The sequence below is a fragment of the Ipomoea nil genome, unplaced genomic scaffold, assembly GCF_001879475.1.
Source record: "Ipomoea nil cultivar Tokyo-kokei standard unplaced genomic scaffold, Asagao_1.1 scaffold2926, whole genome shotgun sequence".
NCBI classification, from domain to species: domain Eukaryota; kingdom Viridiplantae; phylum Streptophyta; class Magnoliopsida; order Solanales; family Convolvulaceae; genus Ipomoea; species Ipomoea nil.
Genome location: NW_017619354.1, coordinates 5144337 through 5163251, shown reverse-complemented (window position 1 = coordinate 5163251; position 18915 = coordinate 5144337). Strand labels below are relative to the sequence as shown.

Genomic DNA, 18915 nt, shown 5'->3' with positions numbered 1-18915 from the left:
CCAGGGTCCATAGTGCACTGTGAACCCTTATCTAATACACAGAATTTGACTTCATAATGTACATAATTCATGTTCATAATACACATAACACGATATAGTGAATATGATTATGTGCATTCTGAACATGAATTCTGTGTATTATGTTAAGTGTTTATATGTCCTCAACTATATAATACACATAATTCATGTTCATAATATACAGAGTTTATGTTTATTATATTGTGTTTATGTGTATGTGTATTATGTATATGCATTATGAACATGAATTATGTAAATTATGCATATGAATTATGTGTATTGGACTAGAGTTCACGATATAAACGATTGCTTTAAAAAAAAAAATAGACTTTGTGTCCTCAAAGGAGTCAAAGCCCAACATTTTTTGGCTTAGGCGACAGGTGCCTGAGTGCCTCTGTGATTCCAGCCCAGCCCACTTGGATTAAGCGTAAATACACGCGATCGGTAGGGGTAATATAGTCTCAAAAAAAGGTTGGAACCCTAGGGTTGATTTATTGGTGCGTTATATATAAGAGATTTTTACAGTCTCAGCCTAGCCTCTCTTGAAGTCTGAGCAGAAGGGTTCGGAAGGAGCAAGAGAAAATGGTACGCTACAACAATCGATTTAATTTGTATTTCGTATTTATTTATTTATTTATTGTGTACAATGCATATACTTCCTGATTCATCATAGGTTGTATTTCTGTTGGATTTTAATTTGTATATGTAGCACGTATATCTCGTTCTCTTTCACTTGTCTGTATATTGCTTATAGAGTTTGTTTACGATTATGTATTTGATGATGAAATTGAAGATCATGCTGGATGTGCCTTAGTAACTCCTAGAATGGATGGTGAAATCAAATGATGTTTTAAAATATGATTGTAAAACAACTTAACAAAGTCGAAAAGAAACGAATAGAAAATTTAGCTTCTGGCTTTAATGTCAGTATCATAACCTGATAACCTGTTGTTAGTTGCTCTTTTATGACTTGTTGGGGCATGATTTGCCCATAGTATATGAATTTTGGGAGTTGTACCTTATCCTGGGATATGTGTCTACTGGATGCTTAAAACTTTTAGGAAGTGTTTGGGAAATGCTGTGTATTCTTTGCTGGTTTTCCAAACATATCTAATTAAAACTGTGTTAGTTGTCTAATACTGGAAAAAGTGTTGTTTATTAGGTTTTTGTGCTTCTCTAGTGCTTGGAATGTTACTATTTGTACTATTAAAAAACAGATGTCCTTGTTTTATCTTATTATGGTTTGTTCCGGAGTTGAGTTATAACTTGCTCTAATTTCTATTACTCTCTGTGTTCCAATGAACTTTAGCCCAAGCAAATTCATGAGATCAAGGACTTCCTTCTTACTGCCAGAAGGAAAGATGCACGATCAGTGAAGATCAAGAGGGGAAAGGATGTTGTCAAGTTCAAGGTTCGCTGCTCCAAGTACCTGTACACCCTGTGTGTGTTTGACTCGGAGAAAGCAGACAAACTGAAGCAATCTCTTCCTCCAGGTTAGCCTGAACACCTGTGTTTATTAAATGTAATTGGCTCTAAATGTATTTGTAGAGATCGGTCTGTCCTCTTTGCTCAACTGATTGATGTTTTTGTTTGAAACTTTGTTGATAATCCATTTTATTGGCATGGTATTGTGTTATGTTTCTTGTTGTTTCATCTAGCTTGTACGAGGTTAAGAAGAATATTAGTTCTAATTGAATTTTCTACACCTTCAATGTAATTGTTAAGATATTAAACTAATTGGATTTACTTGTTGGCTTCTATGATGCACAGAAACTCTCAAGTTGAGTGTGTTGTGAACTTTTTAGAAGTTTCAGTATTGTTTCCCTAATTTTAGAAAGTTTAAAATGCATTTCCTAAAACAAGACTAGTAATCTACCTTGGTTGAGTCTGCATATTGTACAAGGATGTTGGTACAGAGTATAATTCTAGTAAACTTAACTAAGCCTTAGCCTCAATGTTGCTTCTTGTGGTTGTATGAACTATGTTTTTTCCATTCATCTCTGATCATTCTTAGTGCAGACATATTCCCCTTGTAAGTTTTTTTTTTTTTTTTTTTTTTTTTTTTTTGTGTCCTTTTTGTGTAAGTAGATGGTGAAAGTAGGTTGTAGTTTAGGTATGATTTTATATGTTTTATTAAGGTACGTGATTACTTATCAATAATTGCAACCAATTCACTCCACACATTCTTGATTTTGGGGAGATATTTGTCAGTAATATGTTACATATGTAATATTCTGCAACCAGATCATTTCATACGTTTTGGTTTTGGGGAGCTATTGTCACTTATATGTTAAATTTGTGCTGCATTTATACAATTACTGATAGATAAATCAGCATATCATGAAGGTTAACTTCTTGTTGTGTAATCTTTACAGGTTTGAGTGTTCAAGACCTGTGAAGGGCTTCTTCATCAGTAGTATTACCTTTGAAGGGCTATTCTTCTTTATGGTTTTCATTACTTTTTGAGTAGAAATTGTTCACAGTCAATCAAACTATTGAAATCGACAGTTGATGTGTAGTGGTTTTTTGTCCAACCAGTAGTTAAATTATGATGTTATGATATTATAAATTGCAATGATGTTTAGTTTTGTTATGGATTTTAATCAGCCTATGTTATTCCTATCTAAGTTTGGTATCATATATGTGGCACAGTATTTTTCCCAAGTATTTGAACTAGGTATTAACTTATTTTATTGGTAAACATGTTGCTCTCTATACTGTAGACCTGTTTTGTAACCAAGCTTTTGAGAAATTTTACTATTGCAGTCTGTTTCTTATTTTGCATGACCAAAAAAAAACCTGTTTATTCACAAGACTCGAATTTAAAATAACACAAGTTATATCTCGCAATATTATTAAGTTAAATTTGTATGTTTTTATTTAAATTCCAAAAAAGAGTCATCTTATTTTCAGTTGGCAAGGGGAACACTCTGGTAATGTATGAAAAAGTGAATTATTTTATTTTTTGCATATCGTATTGGTGAAATTCAAAGTTATTTCTTAAAGCGACGAGATAGAAATTGCCAGGGTCAGTAGGCTCTATTTGTTTATTTTGATTGAAATTTACAAATGTTGGTTAGTATACCACGTAAGGAGTATTTTGTGTTATGTAAATTTGTACTTTTTTTTTTCTTACATATGTAATGTAACTTTTAATATGTATGTTTTGTACTCTGTAAGTTGTATTGTTTTTTTTTTTTTTTTTTTTTTTTTTTTTTTTTTTTTTTTTATACAGTAAAACTTGTATATTTTGTAACAATGAATAATAATAGGCTCCTTAAAACTTATTTGTAGTGGCAGGTATTGTCCGATGAAATTTAGGTAATAAAAATAACGATTATAATAATAAATATTAGTAGGGTTGTAGATATGGGAAGTTTTTGTTTGTATTCCAGTGTTACAGGATAGGTTGGGTTGGAAAGGTTGAAGGGTGTGGGTGAATGGATGGGCTACTGGGTACATAGATTATTCCCTGCCCAAAATGGCCCCACGAAATTATCCACTTCAATGGTTGGTCTATTCTACCTTCCAGCCTCGAACTCCCTTTGTTTTATTCATCTGGATCTGTAAATAAATAAATATAAATATCCAACCAAACTGTTTCATTCCCAACTAGACAACCATAGCCTATGTATAGTGAAGCATCAATTCCAATTTCATATGCGGACTGACTATCCCCCTCCCTCTTCACGTGTGCTTGTAATGTATGTATGTATATCTACACTTATTCGGATTCACTTTTGGGATTATATTTATTTTGGATCTTTCCTTAGAGCCCTGGAGTGTCGCATGTTCATGCCAGATGTTTGGTATGAATAATGCCGTGTTTAGACTTGATTGATGCTACTAATTAATATGTGAGTTGGATAAGAAATTATATATAAGCATGTAGTCTCTATATTGATCACTAGAAAGTATGATTATGAGTGCAAGTGTGAGGCTGGAGTGTTAGACAATTCGAGTTCCTTTTACTTCTTTAGTACAATGATTAAAGTTTATATAGCACAGGTATAAATATTTGGTATCATGTTCCACTTAGAGTTAATGTTTTATTGATATTCATTTGGGTTGGATAAGAAAATCGCAAAAAGCAAACATCCTAAGCACATAGCATTTATATTTATTCATAGAAAGCATGGCGGATGTGTAATAAGTTTTTAGTGGTAGACAATTCATGTTCCTTTTACTCTCTTATTAGTACAACAATTGGCCTCAATCCCATGTCTAGTAATTGTTTCGAGTCTCCAAGATATGCTAATGTTTCAACAGCAGCTAATCTTAATTTCTGAATTCATTATGCTAACTAACCCTCGTCATTAAGCACACTTACATGGAACAAAATGAGGTTGCTGATAGGCTTACTAAGTTGGCGTGTCATTCAATCAATGAGTTGAATGTTTGGCATGAAACTGTGCTCAGAGAGTCAAAGACCAAGAAGGCATTCCACATATAAGAAGAATTCCAGTGAGAAGTTACTAACATCGGTTTCCCCTGGTATTTTACTTAAAAAACACTAACCCTCATTCTGAGCTAAGCCTAGTGGGCGTACTTGATTTGGGCTAAGTTACTGCACTAACACTAAACCGGAAGTCAATGACACCTAAGAGTATATGAATTTTTTACCTGAAATACATTAATAATTGTGTCTTATGTTATGAATTTATGTGTATTGAATTGTGAAATTTTGTGCCTATTAACACAAATTATGTACCTAAATCAAATTTGAAAAATAAGTAAATATATAACATATGTATGTGTCTTGTGTTGTAAATTTTTATATCTTGTGCTCTGAAATTTTGTACCTTACAAGTATAAATTGTATACTTTGTCGTTTTGATTCAGGGTCTGTGATACCATATTGACCTTGTTGTATGATATAAGTTGCCCAAAAATCAATGGCACCTAAATTTAATTCTAAATCTTACTTAACTTTCTTTGAAGTTTGAACTAAACTTATTTTTCGAACTTTTAAATCTTTTATCTAAAATATTATTTCATGAATGGGAACCGTAAAAGTTGGAGTGGAAGGGGGTGGAAGTAGGTGGATCATGTGTTTCATTTTGGTGTGAATAACTTTATTGTTGTGCGGCAGTACATTGGAGGGTATGAATGTATAATAAGTCAAAATTTGAGGTTCAATTACAGTGCCAAGTCAATATCACCCAACCAACCCTTTTAATGCCTCACCTCATTTGCTATTCATTTTTTCAATTTGAGAAAATTTCGATTCTCATTATTATACATGAATCACATTTGATCATTGACTATTATTATAATTAATTGTATGACTATGTAATTTGTATCGCATTTAGTTCTGTCGTCTAATTAATTTGCTAGCCAATTATTACCGGAAGTGTTTATTCCGAAAAAAGCAAATGTAGTGCATCCATATTTTTTGCTCTCAAATATTCTCATGGTGGTAAAATTTATCCAAACCCTATCAAAATCATTAAATATATACCAACAAAGCAGTTTGTAACTATAAAATTTGGAGGGCTTAGCTTTTATGCAATTTTAAACTACCATTCCCCACCTCCCCCCTCTCTTTTTTTAAGGTAGCTACCATTCCCCTTTAATTATACTCCTAACAGTAAAATAAGCTATCCTAATCTTTTAACTAATACTTTAGAATTACATAAAAGTACTTCAAAGTTAAGGATTCTATATTACTTTGTCGATACTTTCAAAAAAATATTACTTTGTCGATATTGCAATCGTCCGGTTAGGAATTGGGTAAAATTTACCATGTATAGACAATAATTGAGTGAAGAAATGTAGTCTGTCTATTATTAAGGAAAAATATAGATTATATCATTATATTTAGAGAGCTGAACTATACATTTCTCCGAAAAATAACATTTTTGTTCATGGGCTAATGAGAAAAACAAAAAGTATAGTATTCTTGAAGATGCATGGTTGATTGTTAAGTAAAATTGACTTTTAAAATTTTATGTATAATTGTTTATTGGATGCTAATTAATGAGCAAAGAAGAAACTTGATGCCTAATCTTCAACCAACTTTGTTGATAATTATACCACTAACCACTTTCTTTTCTACCTTTTGCACATTAACTATTATACCTAATCCATCTAAAAAGCAACTAATTATCATTAGGTAATGAGTCACCAACAAACCTGTCGCCCTAATCACCTTTGTATATATACTCGATCATGGCAAATTAAAATTTTAAATATTTTTCAAAATTTTTGTCACTTATTTCTCGACAAAATATGTTTATAAAACTCCGGTCCAATAGATTTTATTTCAATATATCATGCATTATGTTACGTTTGAGAGAATGATTTGAACAATTCACGGTGTTTTAATTGTTTTCTAATCATCAATTTGACAATGTTATAATTTAAGTGATTTTTTTTTATTAATTTTTTTATTGGGTGATAGAAATGATAGAGTCATCTACAAGGAATTAATAATATAATCTTTACCAAGAATCACATGTTGGTCAACTTGACCAATTCTATCATCTCATATTATTGACGACAACGAGGCTAGCGGAGAACAAACTAAAGAGCTTCAAACCCTAATTGTGTAGCATAACCGCTTTGGTTAAAAATTTGACTACTTTATTTTTCTTTTTCCCCTAGAAAGTATGTTGAATATGCATCTCTCCTTCCTATTCAGCACTTTGAATGAAATTGCATAATGTTTCATTATGCGTTTTTTTAAACATCAATTAGAGGACAAACACCAAATTTAAAATTTTAAGCAACTCAACTACCTCTGAATCTCTCATATCAATCGTTTGCAACCCTATATCCAAGGGTTACATTTGTATGAGACTTTATCCGTGAGTCGAATTGTATCGGGTCAGTACTTTTATATTTTGATGGCAAATGTTATTCTTTTATATTTTGATGTAAAAGTATTACATTTTTCATTAAAAGTATTATATATTCTCCTTATAAGTAATGTTGCACTTATAAAAGAAAATGTAATACTTTGATAAAAAATGTAATACTTTTACATTAAAATTTAAAAGTATTACATTTTCTCATATAACTAATAAACATTTTATTCTTAATTAGTTAGTATTACATTTCAATAAACCTAACCCCTTTATTCCATTTAATACATATCCCCATAAATATTTACTCAATAAAAAAGATGCATTATTGTGATTTTTTTATTTATTATATATATATATATATATATATATATATATATATATATATATCAACTATTTGACGTAAGATTTTATTATCTAAAACAACATGAGGAAAAAAAAAAAAAAAAAAAAGACCCTTTATAGGATTCCACCTGCAGGTTGCAGCCTAACTAATATAAATATATTAGTTAATAAACAAGTGGATTACATAATAAATGCATGTCCTACATCAACTAATCAAGAAATCCCAAGGTTCCACTTTAAGTCTTTAACTATCAGCTTGCTTCTAGACTACTAGCCGGCCCTTTAGATGTGAAGTTACAACAATTATCCTACCTAAATTATTCCAATTTGTTTAATAATATAATTTTACTACAACAAGTAGGGGTATGTATTTGGTTCATCGGTCAATTAACTGAAAATTTTAATGGTTAACCAAACTGAAATTTCTATTACTAAATTAATTAAATTGATTTTTTTTTAGTTAATTGATCGGTTATAAGTTTATAATTAAATTTTGAAATCTTTAAAATTATGAGTGACTTTCATGTGAGACGGGTCAGGTTAATTTGGAAATGTAATACTTATACTGAAAAATATAATACTAATCAAGAATAAAGTGTTTGTTACTTATAAAGAAAAGTATAATACTTTTAAATTAAAATGTAAAAGTATAACATTTTTCCTAAAAGTATTATACTTTCCCTTATAAGTAATATATTATTTAATTAGTATTACATTTTTCAATGTAAGTACTACATTCTCATATTGACCCAACCCGTAACATGAGCAAAGATTCGTGAGACGGTTTTACACAAGTTTTTATTTAAAAATAAAAATAAAAATTAACATTTGGAAAGTGTAAATCTATAATATTTATAAGGTTTATTTAGATCGTGTTACATAAATTTTCAAAAGCCAAAAATTTGAATATGGTCTGTGTGTTTTCAATACCAAAATTTCTATCACGTATAGCCGCTATAGGTATAGTATATTTGCCTAAATTTGTCTAAGTATGAAGATTTTGGATTTTATACTACTTATTTCATTTCAATTTTCATGTATAACAAACACTGAAATTTAAACTTCCAGTAATTTTATACCTCCAAACCAAATGATCTCTCATGAAATTGCAATTCATTTCCCTCATAATTCCAACCTTCCAACCAAACTCCTTATTACAACTCGTTTGGTTGGAGAGAATTAGAATTCCACTACCATCTAATTTCTACCTAATTCCAAAGACAAGCAAATTCACTCTTTTGGTTGGAGAGGATTGCAATTATCTCATTTTCATGGAATTAGAGTTCCATGTACCTCCCTTGGTATTTCAATTTCGCATTGGTTGGAACTACGCAAATTGTATTTTCTATGCCTCTAGTTTTTCAACCGCGGGTGATCAAAAAACGATGCACAACAACTTTCTCACCTATGACGAATTTTTCCGACTACTTTATTAAAGTGAACGCTATTTCCGATCACTGTATGTGACTATGTGGTAGTCAAAAATATCGATGAAGGCTTTTGCGGATCTCCAAAGTGGTCGAAACAAGAGTTTCTAATCGAATTTTGACAATTTTATATCACTTTTTGATGGTCGGAAAAAAATGATTTCAAAGAGTGAAATACACTTCATAAAATATTGGTGATGAGAATGTGATGCTAACACAACATCAAAGAAAATGGCATTTCATAAAATTCCAACCAAGAAATGTTACACATAAAACTACTACATATTAAAAAAAAATGTTTGTTTAATATTATAAGATATCGATCACTTGTTTGGTCCAATACTTCAAACGAACTATACGGTAAAATTACTTATGGTGTAAATAAATTAAGACCTAGGGAATGCCGGAAGGGTTGGGTCCAGTAATACATACACAAGTGAATGGAATATAATTTTTTTTTTGTTTAATAGTGAGACATATATATTGGTTCTAACCCACCTATTACAATATTACATGATAATACTTTTCGACATCGAGTCATATGACGATCGAAAATCTTTGATAATGTATTGTATGCCTAAATAGTAAGTTACTTGTCTAAATAAGGTCCACCTCCCGATTCAATGAATTGAAACTGAGTCTTTTAAACCGTTTAAATGTGCTTATTATATTATTAATTATTACTTTTTTTTTTTTGAATGCTACTGGCCCTATTACATTGTAGTATCTGTTCATATACTTTCTCAACTTACTGAAACACAAAGAGCCAATAACGCCTCCACTGAGGCTCGAACTCACAACCTTCCAAATGGAAGTCCAACCCGGATACCATTAGACCACATAGTCCTGGTAATTATTACTTATTAGATACATTATTCTTTAATATATCAAGCAGTAAAAAAAATCCAATATATACTTAGCTGTAATAGCTAGATAATAAGTGGCCAAATGTCTTATGTGCAATGACTTGTTTAGAGAGTTAGGTTGTGCATCGCAGTCTAAGACAGAAACATGCTTATACCATTAGGGTTGACAATTATTATCTATGGCAGCTTCCTAGCTATATATGTGGTCATTAGTCCAAACATTTTTATTATTGCCCACATGTGTAACACACTTCTTAATCATTTAATTTGCTTCTCCTTTAATTTTCTAAATTAATTAATTCGTAATTATACACCCCATTAATTATTTAGATTGTAATTACATGACTGCCTCATTAATTAGTGAGTGAATTGAACTACCTTATGGTTCCTTCTAGCTTTCATATATAATACATTGATTTTGCGTTTTTCTTTGGTTACATTATTATTGACATATCCATCTGCATGTGCTTATTATTCCCCATAAATACACCATTAAACAAATTGGTGCACTTAATTTTTTATTTTTATTTTAAATAGGGGACTAATAATAGACATATATACTAATTAAATTAAATACAGCCTTATAGCTAAATATTTCAAACTCATTAAGAAGTTAAAATTTATTTATACCAATAGTTATATCGTGGATTCGTGAACTAGAGTCCGATCCATGTTGCTATTGCACTTAACATATCTTAATTTTTTTCAACTCAAATTTATTTTTTATGTTCTTCTTTTTGCACAAATAAAAGCAATGCATAACAAATATATCATGAAAAAGTTCTAATTGAGAATATACAAATAATGAACTTTTAAATAATTGTGTATGAAGTATTATTACATGTTCAAATAATGAATTTTACGTATAATAAATTATTTTATACATGTCCAAATAATGAACCTACAATATATGATCAAATAATGAATACATTATATTATGTATACAAACAATTAATCTATAATGTATAAATAAATAATGACTTTTCAATTGCACGTAGCAGTATTTTTATTGATTGACGATGATAACAGTAATAATGTTGCAATTATCATTAGTTGATACGTTATCGTATTTGATCATAATTCACATTTATGTGTGAACTATGATCCACTATATAATCATTGTAAATTTTAGAACAAACTATCAGTTTGCTACATAATAATAGACGTAGTAGCATTTCGTTATACTTCTGTAGAGTTAATTTCAATTTTTGTCCTAGATTTATAGATGAGAGTTTATTTTAGTCTTTTTTTTTTTTTTATTGTGACATGACCATTTTTGGTCATCCATCAACAAAACAATTTAAATTTCGTCAAATACAATTGTATTTCAGTCTTCAGTTTTGATTTTTTCCAAACAATAAACATAAAAAATTATAGCGGGTCAACCTATTTTGTATAAAGAAGATCGAAATGTTCTTGTATCTAATGGCATTTCAATGATTTTCTTGACTGATGATAAAAAATGATCATATCATAATAATATTAGGACCAAATGAGGATATTATGATTAAAAAAAAAACTAAAAGTAAATTGACACCTATAAATCTAAGAACAAAATGAAATTATATATTCTCAATTTTTTTTTAAAAAGAAAGAAAAAAACAAAACAAAACAGTGACAAGACTTTGATTAAACTAGAAGGGCCGACTGACGTTTCAAAAACTATAGAATAGAGGGGGTGTATTATGTACGGATAAATTATTGTGTGAATCATAATAAAAAATATTTTTAATATATTAACAAATATGTTATTCATATATTAAATTTATATTATATAAAATAATCTATTTTTTTAATATAATATATATTTTTAATTTTTAATATATTAAAAGTATATTATTTGTATATTGAAAGCACATTATTTGATAGCATGATAGCATAATGGATAATCTACATAATAATGATTTATCATGTATGTATGCAGAGAGAGATAGAGAGTGAGAGAGGGGTATTAGGGTCCACTTTAGAAACAAAAAACAGTAGTATTTGTTATTCCAAGAATCTCCAAAGATCTGACACATTTCTATAACCGACACCCCCATTGGCCTGCACATGAACGCCCACCTGCATAAAATGACACCTATCCATATATTTTTTTTAATGCTCCACACAATATATATTCATTATCTCCATTTCGCACTCCATTTTAACTCAAAATAATTAACAATCCCTCACCTTACATTTATCAACAAAATTAACACAAACCTATATATACATGGAAAATTAGGTGAGAACTAATGGTATATATCGTGAGAAATGTAGATTAATATCATTGGTCCATCTATATTAATTATGTAGTGATATTTATGTAATTATAATCGTGTATTTGAAAATATTTACATTACATTTGTTGACATACATGTATATTCATATTCATATTTGAATTGTTTGAAGTTATTTTAGACCTATAAAATACACTTTTTTGATTACTTGTTTGAATTGTTTCCTTGAAATAAGCAAGTATCATAATGCGTTACTAATTGCCACAGCTATTTTAACAGGTAAGAATGTCTATATACGATTTTATGACTTTTAAGATATAATAATTTGAATCTCTCTTCAAAACTATAAAGATATCATTGAATTTCACATGAGTAACATTGAAGTATTTATGCCTAGACAAGTGTCATAATAAACTTGGTTTTAATTATTAAAATGATTACTTTAATTTTACCAATTTTCATATGTTGAACATATATATAATATATAAACATAAATGTGTAATCCAACTATTTTTAATTGAGATAGAACATATATTTTAATTTCATCCTCCCCTCTTTATTATTCAAATAAATCACTTCTATGTTTTTTTTTTTCTTGTTTTCCATTTTTATGAAAAAAAGAAACCCGGAGATTTTCCCAATGAGATGGCAAAAGCAGTAATGGTGTGGCCAGACTAAGGACAATGAATCATTATTTATCAAAGAAAGAGAAAACAATGTTTGAGCAGACTGGCATATGTGAGAGCTAAGCTAATGTATATAACAATCATGGAAGTGAATTGTTTCTAGTCTGGCATCAATTATGTTTTTTTTTTTTTTTTAAATATAAATTTTATTTTAGTACATGTTCCACAAATACATTCCTCGCCAAGCACTTTGTACCCAGATGATATTTATGTCCCTCATCTTGAAAGAAGATCATAAAATCGAACTCCGGTGATAGAATATTGATTTGAACTGTAATAATTAGAGAAAATATAGAATAGATACCATATTGTACCAAGTGGCTTGTAGTCCACTGGTATCGGATTGCTCTCCTATGTGAGAGGTGTAAGTTTCGAGCCTCAGTGTAGGCATAAATTGTATGGGTATTCCCCTTCCTTTGTAATAAATAGATACCATATTGTAATAGAGTTAATACTGTAAAAAAAAAAAAAAAAAAAGAAAACACTTCTCTGCTAAATTTGAGGACCTCCCATGTTGAGAACCCACTTCCCTTTGGACACTTCTCCAAGTCTCCTCTGCCCATCTCTATCCCTCATATACTTCCCCTTTCACCCCCCCACTGAAACTTCCCATTTTTCCAGGGCTGTCAAAGCCAATATAACACCTTCTTCCTTTGTTCTCACCTATACGCATTAATCATTGCTGATATTTATTCTTTCTTATTTATTTTTTTACTTATTCAATCTGGGATTTTGCAGATACACTGTTTTGTTCCCCCCTCTATTTTGCTCACAGGTGTATAAATGCAGAGCCTCCATGAGTTTTAGTCCTTTTGGATGGTTGGGTCTTCTCCTTGCCATCGTTGACCAGTAATATTGCCCAAAGATTGAATCTTTCTGCCCGGATCATGTGCTGGGTTTAGTTTGATTTGGTAGCAAATCTGAATAAGGTTACTGTTTTTTTTTGCATTCTTGTATTTTGTTTAAAAAAATAAAAATAAAAATAAAAACACTGTTGGGACATTAAAAAAATTGTGACTTTCTTTGGCCTGTTTGAGTTGTACTTGCATTATTGAATTTTTATAGGGTATGAAATGTGAGCCCTTTCTGTTTAGGAATCCATGGATGTGACCCTTTTTTCATAATAGGGCATTGGGCGTAAAAATCTCCCCTTCCAAATCCCCTTTCTTGCAAGATTTGTGGTGCTCCCATTTGAAATCTGGGTGTGATTCATTTGTTGAGGAGGGGTGGCGCATATTGGAGGTTTCAAGAATGGCTACTCTGGTGCCTGGGGTTCTTTTGAAGCTGCTTCAGCATATGAACACAGATGTGAAAGTTGCAGGGGAGCATAGGTCATCTCTGTTGCAAGTGGTGAGCATTGTTCCTGCACTGGCTGGGGGGGAGCTTTTCCCTAACCAAGGCTTCTACCTAAAGGTATCAGATTCCTCTCATGCCACTTATGTGTCTTTGCCTGATGAACATGATGATCTCATCCTCAGTGATAAGATTCAATTGGGTCAGTTCATACATGTTGAGAGGCTTGAATCTGCCTCTCCTGTGCCTATTCTTAGGGGGGTTAGGCCTGTCCCAGGGAGACACCCTTGTGTTGGCACCCCTGAGGATATAGTTGCAACTAAATCTTTAGGTTTCCTCAATGGCAATGCCAATTTGTCCCCGGGATCGAAATCCAAATCGAAATCTCAATCAATGGTGAGCCACAATCATGTTGGAGGGAAGGATAGTAAATCTGGTGTTTTGAGATTGAATGGTAGTGCCAAAGAGGAGAAAACAGAAAAGAGAGCACCTGTGCTGACTAAATCCAAGTCTCAATTGTCCAAGCTGACACTGAATTTAGTTGACAGGAAGGAGACTTTGGTGAAGTCGAAATCATCTAGTTCGAAATCAATACCTTCGTCTCCAACAAGTTGTTACTCGTTACCGAATTCTTTTGAAAAGTTTGCAAATGGGGTTAAGCAGCAGGCGAAAATCAAGGGATTGGAGAGGTTGGAGAAGGCAACTATAAAGACTGGGTTGGGAGAGAAGTCCCCGAGTTCAATTCGTGGGACAAGTCCAACAACAAAAAGGGCGGTAAGTGGGAATTCTGCAAAGAATATTGTTCAAGTGATCGAGTTGGGGCCTAAGGCCTTGAGAAAGAGTTGGGAAGGGAACATGGATGTCAAGGGTAGAGAAAGTCCCAGATTGAAGGCTATCAGACGTGACTTGAAGCCTGAAGCTCGGAGTACTTCGGTGAGTCACTTGCTATGCAGCCTTTATAGTAATTTGTTAATCTTCAAAAGAAATGCGTTTTCATTTTGGTTTCGGTTAACATGAACTTATCCCATGCCAGAAGCATATCTTTTTGTCTACAAGAATTCCTTCCTTTATTCCTAAAATTAGTGGATTGTGGTTGAAACTTTTATATCTATGAGTTTGTGGCATTTCTTTAAACCAATTAATTTCCATTTATTGGGTATTACTATAATTATTCCATCTGATGCAGACTCCAAGAAAATCGACGAGTGAAAGGATGCCATCTAGGGAAGAAAGTAAGGAAATTTCTGTAAAATCATCCAAGGAGGAAAGTAAGGGACATACGTCATCTACTAAAAGGATTTCTACAAATGGAGATCGTGTTGATGTGGAGAAGTCCAGCAAGCTAAAAACTTCTTCTGGGAAGAAGTCAAGTGGGGAGGTCAACAATGGATTACCAGGAAATTTGGTCAAAGTTTCTATCAATAACAGGAGATTGACAGATGGAAGTGTTTCCTGGTCTCCACTGCCGTCTTCTCTTGCAAAGCTTGGAAAGGTAGTACTGTATCTATTTGTTCTATTCTTTTATATTTTTCCATCTTCTAACTGACCCGTTGAGCTTCATTCCATTACTAGGAGTAATCGCGCACTTGAGTTATGAAATATTGTTTTTGCGTAACACACATATATGATATATGCACATTATAGTTAATGAGCTTTGTACTTAAATATTACAGGAAGTTCTAAAGCACAGAGATGCAGCTCAGATGGCAGCAATTGAGGCAATACAAGAGGCTTCAGTTGCCGAAAGTTTGCTCAGATGTTTAAGGTATCTGCTTTCTAACATGGGACTGTCAAAAGGAGCGAACTTTTCAATTCGAAATCATTTCACTTGCTGACATATTACTAGTTCTTGGTTCACTCAAGCATTTTATTCATGTCTTTTATTCACATTATTTTAACGGGTTTGCAAGGTTGAAAAACTCGCTAGGCGCCTGGGGACCGCCTAGGCGGGCGCCTAGAGCGATTAATCGGCGCCTAGGCCCGATTTTTGCAACACTGCGGGGTTTGATATATTAAGATTGGGCTTTTGATTGTACATTTTTTAACGTTTCATTGCCCTGAGTGGTTTGCAATTTTCAATCTCTCATGATATTATTATGTTGTGGCAGCACGTATTCTGAACTGAGCTCTTCTGCAAGTGAGGATAACCCGCAGCCTGCAGTAGAACAGTTCTTGGCCCTACATTCTAGTTTGAGTAACGCTCGGCAGGTTGCTGATGCTATTGCCAAGACTGCCACGGCTGGGTCCTCGTCCGATCAGGAAGAAAAGCCATCTGAAGAAGCGGAAAAGGTAGTGTCGGAGAGATGCAAACAGGCAGCTTCGTGGGTCAATGCTGCGTTAGTTACCAATTTGTCGTCCTTCTCGGTGTACAGCAAGCAAGCGACCTCCGGTCAAAATGCCACTTCGGCTCCCGCTCCAAGCCCGAACTCCGTCCTCGGGAATCAACCCATATTAGTCCTTGGGAACACCGGTAAAAGTTCAGCTGCGAAACCGCAAGCAAAATCCCGTCAGTCGGTCATTTCCAAGAACGCTCCTTCACGTAGGCAAGCGGATGGGTTAGCGGTGGGTCAGAAGCCGAAAGTCTTGCCTCCGAAAGAATGGGCGAGAGGGGATGGCCTTGACGAGGCAGTGGACCTGGCTGAGATGCTGCGAGTCGAGTCCCAAGATTGGTTCTTAGGATTCGTGGAGAAGTTTCTAGACGCCGATGTGGATGCCTCGGCCCTATCAGACAACGGCCAAATAGCGGGCATGCTCACTCAGCTGAAGAGCGTGAATGACTGGCTGGACGAGATCGGGGCTAGCAAGGATGATGACGAGGACGACGAAACAACAACAACCCACATCTCCTCTGACACCATCGATAGGATACGAAAGAAGATATACGAGTACCTGCTTACACACGTAGAATCAGCTGCAGCAGCCCTCGGTGCTGGGTCGCAGCCATCGCCAACACCAGAAACCAAAGCGAGAAGATAAATTCCATTCCGTTGCATATGTTCAAACATACGTCTATACTCGAGTTTGCTTGCCCGTATAAAGTGTGCATTAATAGCGATGCCCTTAAGCGGCTAGGTGGTCAGAGGGGAACATACAGACAGGTTCAGGAAATGTATATATAAACTTCAATGCAGGTTTGTGGGAATGTGAGAGTAGCCATTGTTATTAATCATGTGAATGGAGGAGTTGCTGGGAAGTGTTAGATCTGTTTTTGTTTCCTTTACAAAAAACTATATTTGATTCTTAAACTATACACAAGAAAAAATTGTGTAGAAGAAGAGGTAAAATGGCCTCTCCTTGTGTTGTGATTCTGGATTTGTTGCTGCAGTGAGATATCTTAATTGCTTAATTTACACCATTTTTGTATGCCATTCTTGTGTAGCCATGATTTCTTGTTGTGCACTTGTGCCCTTGTGAAGTGCCCAGAGTGTTGAACATAATATATATATATATATATATATATATATATATATATATATATATATATAAATGTGTGGTTTTATTAACAATTTAAATTTTAGTTGAGATAAAACAGATTATTCAATTCTGTATATTACACTAATACACTGATAGGAAATATATCCTGATATGTTGATTTGTATGCACTAAGGACCTGATTGGATCCGACTATCCACTTGGTGGGGACCATTTCTTGACCTAATCCTATTTCAGGAGAATACTGACCAACAAGACTTGATGATTGTTTCTCTTATCAGCTTAATGAGCTCTTGCTCTTACTCTATCGAGCTAAGTCTCGACCTGAGTGCTTAAGTTCAAATCCGATCAGGTCCTTAGTGCATACGAATTGGCATATCGAGGTATATTTTCTATCATACACAATTACTTTTAAATTGTAGTTAAGACAACATATTTTTTCATTTTGATATGACATTTAAGCCTAGAGTGTAATATAAAAATTATAAATTTTATTACGAGATTAATCATACTTGAATTTTTTTTAAAATTTGATATAATTTTCTTAAAATATTCATTTATCAAACTACATTATAATATTACAAATAAATAACTAATTCAACAAAACTCTAGGCCATAGTTTGTAAAAATCAAAAAATTCTTATGTTGATTTTAAATTATAGAACAAATGGATAACACACTCAAATTAATCATAATTTATTTAATAATCACAATGTTACATTATCAAATAATCATTGTTGTCCAGCGTAAGAACCAATTACGAATTGCAATTTTCTTGAAATACTATTTTTGTAAAATTTCCGAATTCGGCGACAACTGCAAATGCGGTAAAACCCTCTTGAAATACTATTTTTGTGAAATTTTCGAATTCGGCGCCATCTGCAAATGCACGGTAAAACCCTAAAATTTCACTAATCGCTCTCTCTTACCATCATCTGGAAACCAAAGGGTAAGTATGTTCTTTGAATTCTTTCTGACTGTCAAATTCCCCCTCGTCACTCACTCCATTCCCTCAATTTTAGGCTGCGGTGAGAGTGAGACAAGAAATCCAGAAGATCTAGGAGTAGTGCAATAGCTGGGAGGATCTTCCTCAAAGGTAATTCTTACAATTTTTTTTTTCAAATTGGAACTTTCTTCAAGAGGTGCTTCAACACCTTCTTCTTTATCAGAACTTTCTTCTTGATCATCCTCCTGATCCTCTTCTTCTTCTCTATTGCCAGATTTAAGAGCTTTTAGCCATTGTATAACTTTTGCTCTTTCTTCTTCTGTTAGGCTCCAGTTGAATCAAGGAAGAAAGAGCAGAAGTTATACAATGGCTAAAAGCTCTTAAATCTGGCAATAGAGAAGAAGAAGAGGATCAGGAAGATGATCAAGAAGAAAGTTCTGATAAAGAAAAAGGTGTTGAAGCATCTGAAGAAAGTTCTGATAAAGAAGAAGGTGTTGAAGCACCTATTGATGAAAGTTCCAAAGAATTCAAAGAACATACTTACCCTTTCGTTTCCAGATGATGGTAAGAGAGAGGACAATTAGTGAAATTTTAAGGTTTTACCGTGCATTTGCAGATGCCGCCGAATTCGGAAATTTCACAAAAACAGTATTTCAAGAAAATTACAATTCGTAATTGGTTCTTACGCTGGACAACAATGATTATTTGACAATGACAATTTTACCAAAGAACGGTTGATTGCGTCCTGGGCTGCAGAGAGGCTTTTGTTTGCCTCAGAAATGCAATTTGTCACCGCAAGAATTTCTGAACTGTGATCGACATTCTTCTCAACGGCACACAAATGATCAAAGATCTCGTCAATCTTCACAACATT

The 18915-nt window shown here is 32.9% G+C and overlaps 1 protein-coding gene across 2 annotated transcripts; it reads left to right on the top strand.

Moving 5' to 3' along the window:
* Positions 1–12877: 12877 nt before the first annotated feature.
* Positions 12878–17031, top strand: LOC109161736. Of its 2 annotated transcripts, XM_019310227.1 has the most exons (5): positions 12884–13574; positions 13613–14596; positions 14850–15155; positions 15337–15428; positions 15772–17031. In XM_019310227.1, exons 2-5 carry the CDS (start codon positions 13622–13624, stop codon positions 16637–16639), a joined length of 2241 nt encoding a protein of 746 aa, XP_019165772.1. In that variant the 5' UTR covers positions 12884–13574; positions 13613–13621; the 3' UTR covers positions 16640–17031. The 2 variants fall into 2 exon arrangements, with proteins under 2 accessions (XP_019165773.1, XP_019165772.1); XM_019310228.1 differs by having other exon boundaries at positions 12878–14596; positions 14925–15155.
* Positions 17032–18915: the final 1884 nt, after the last annotated feature.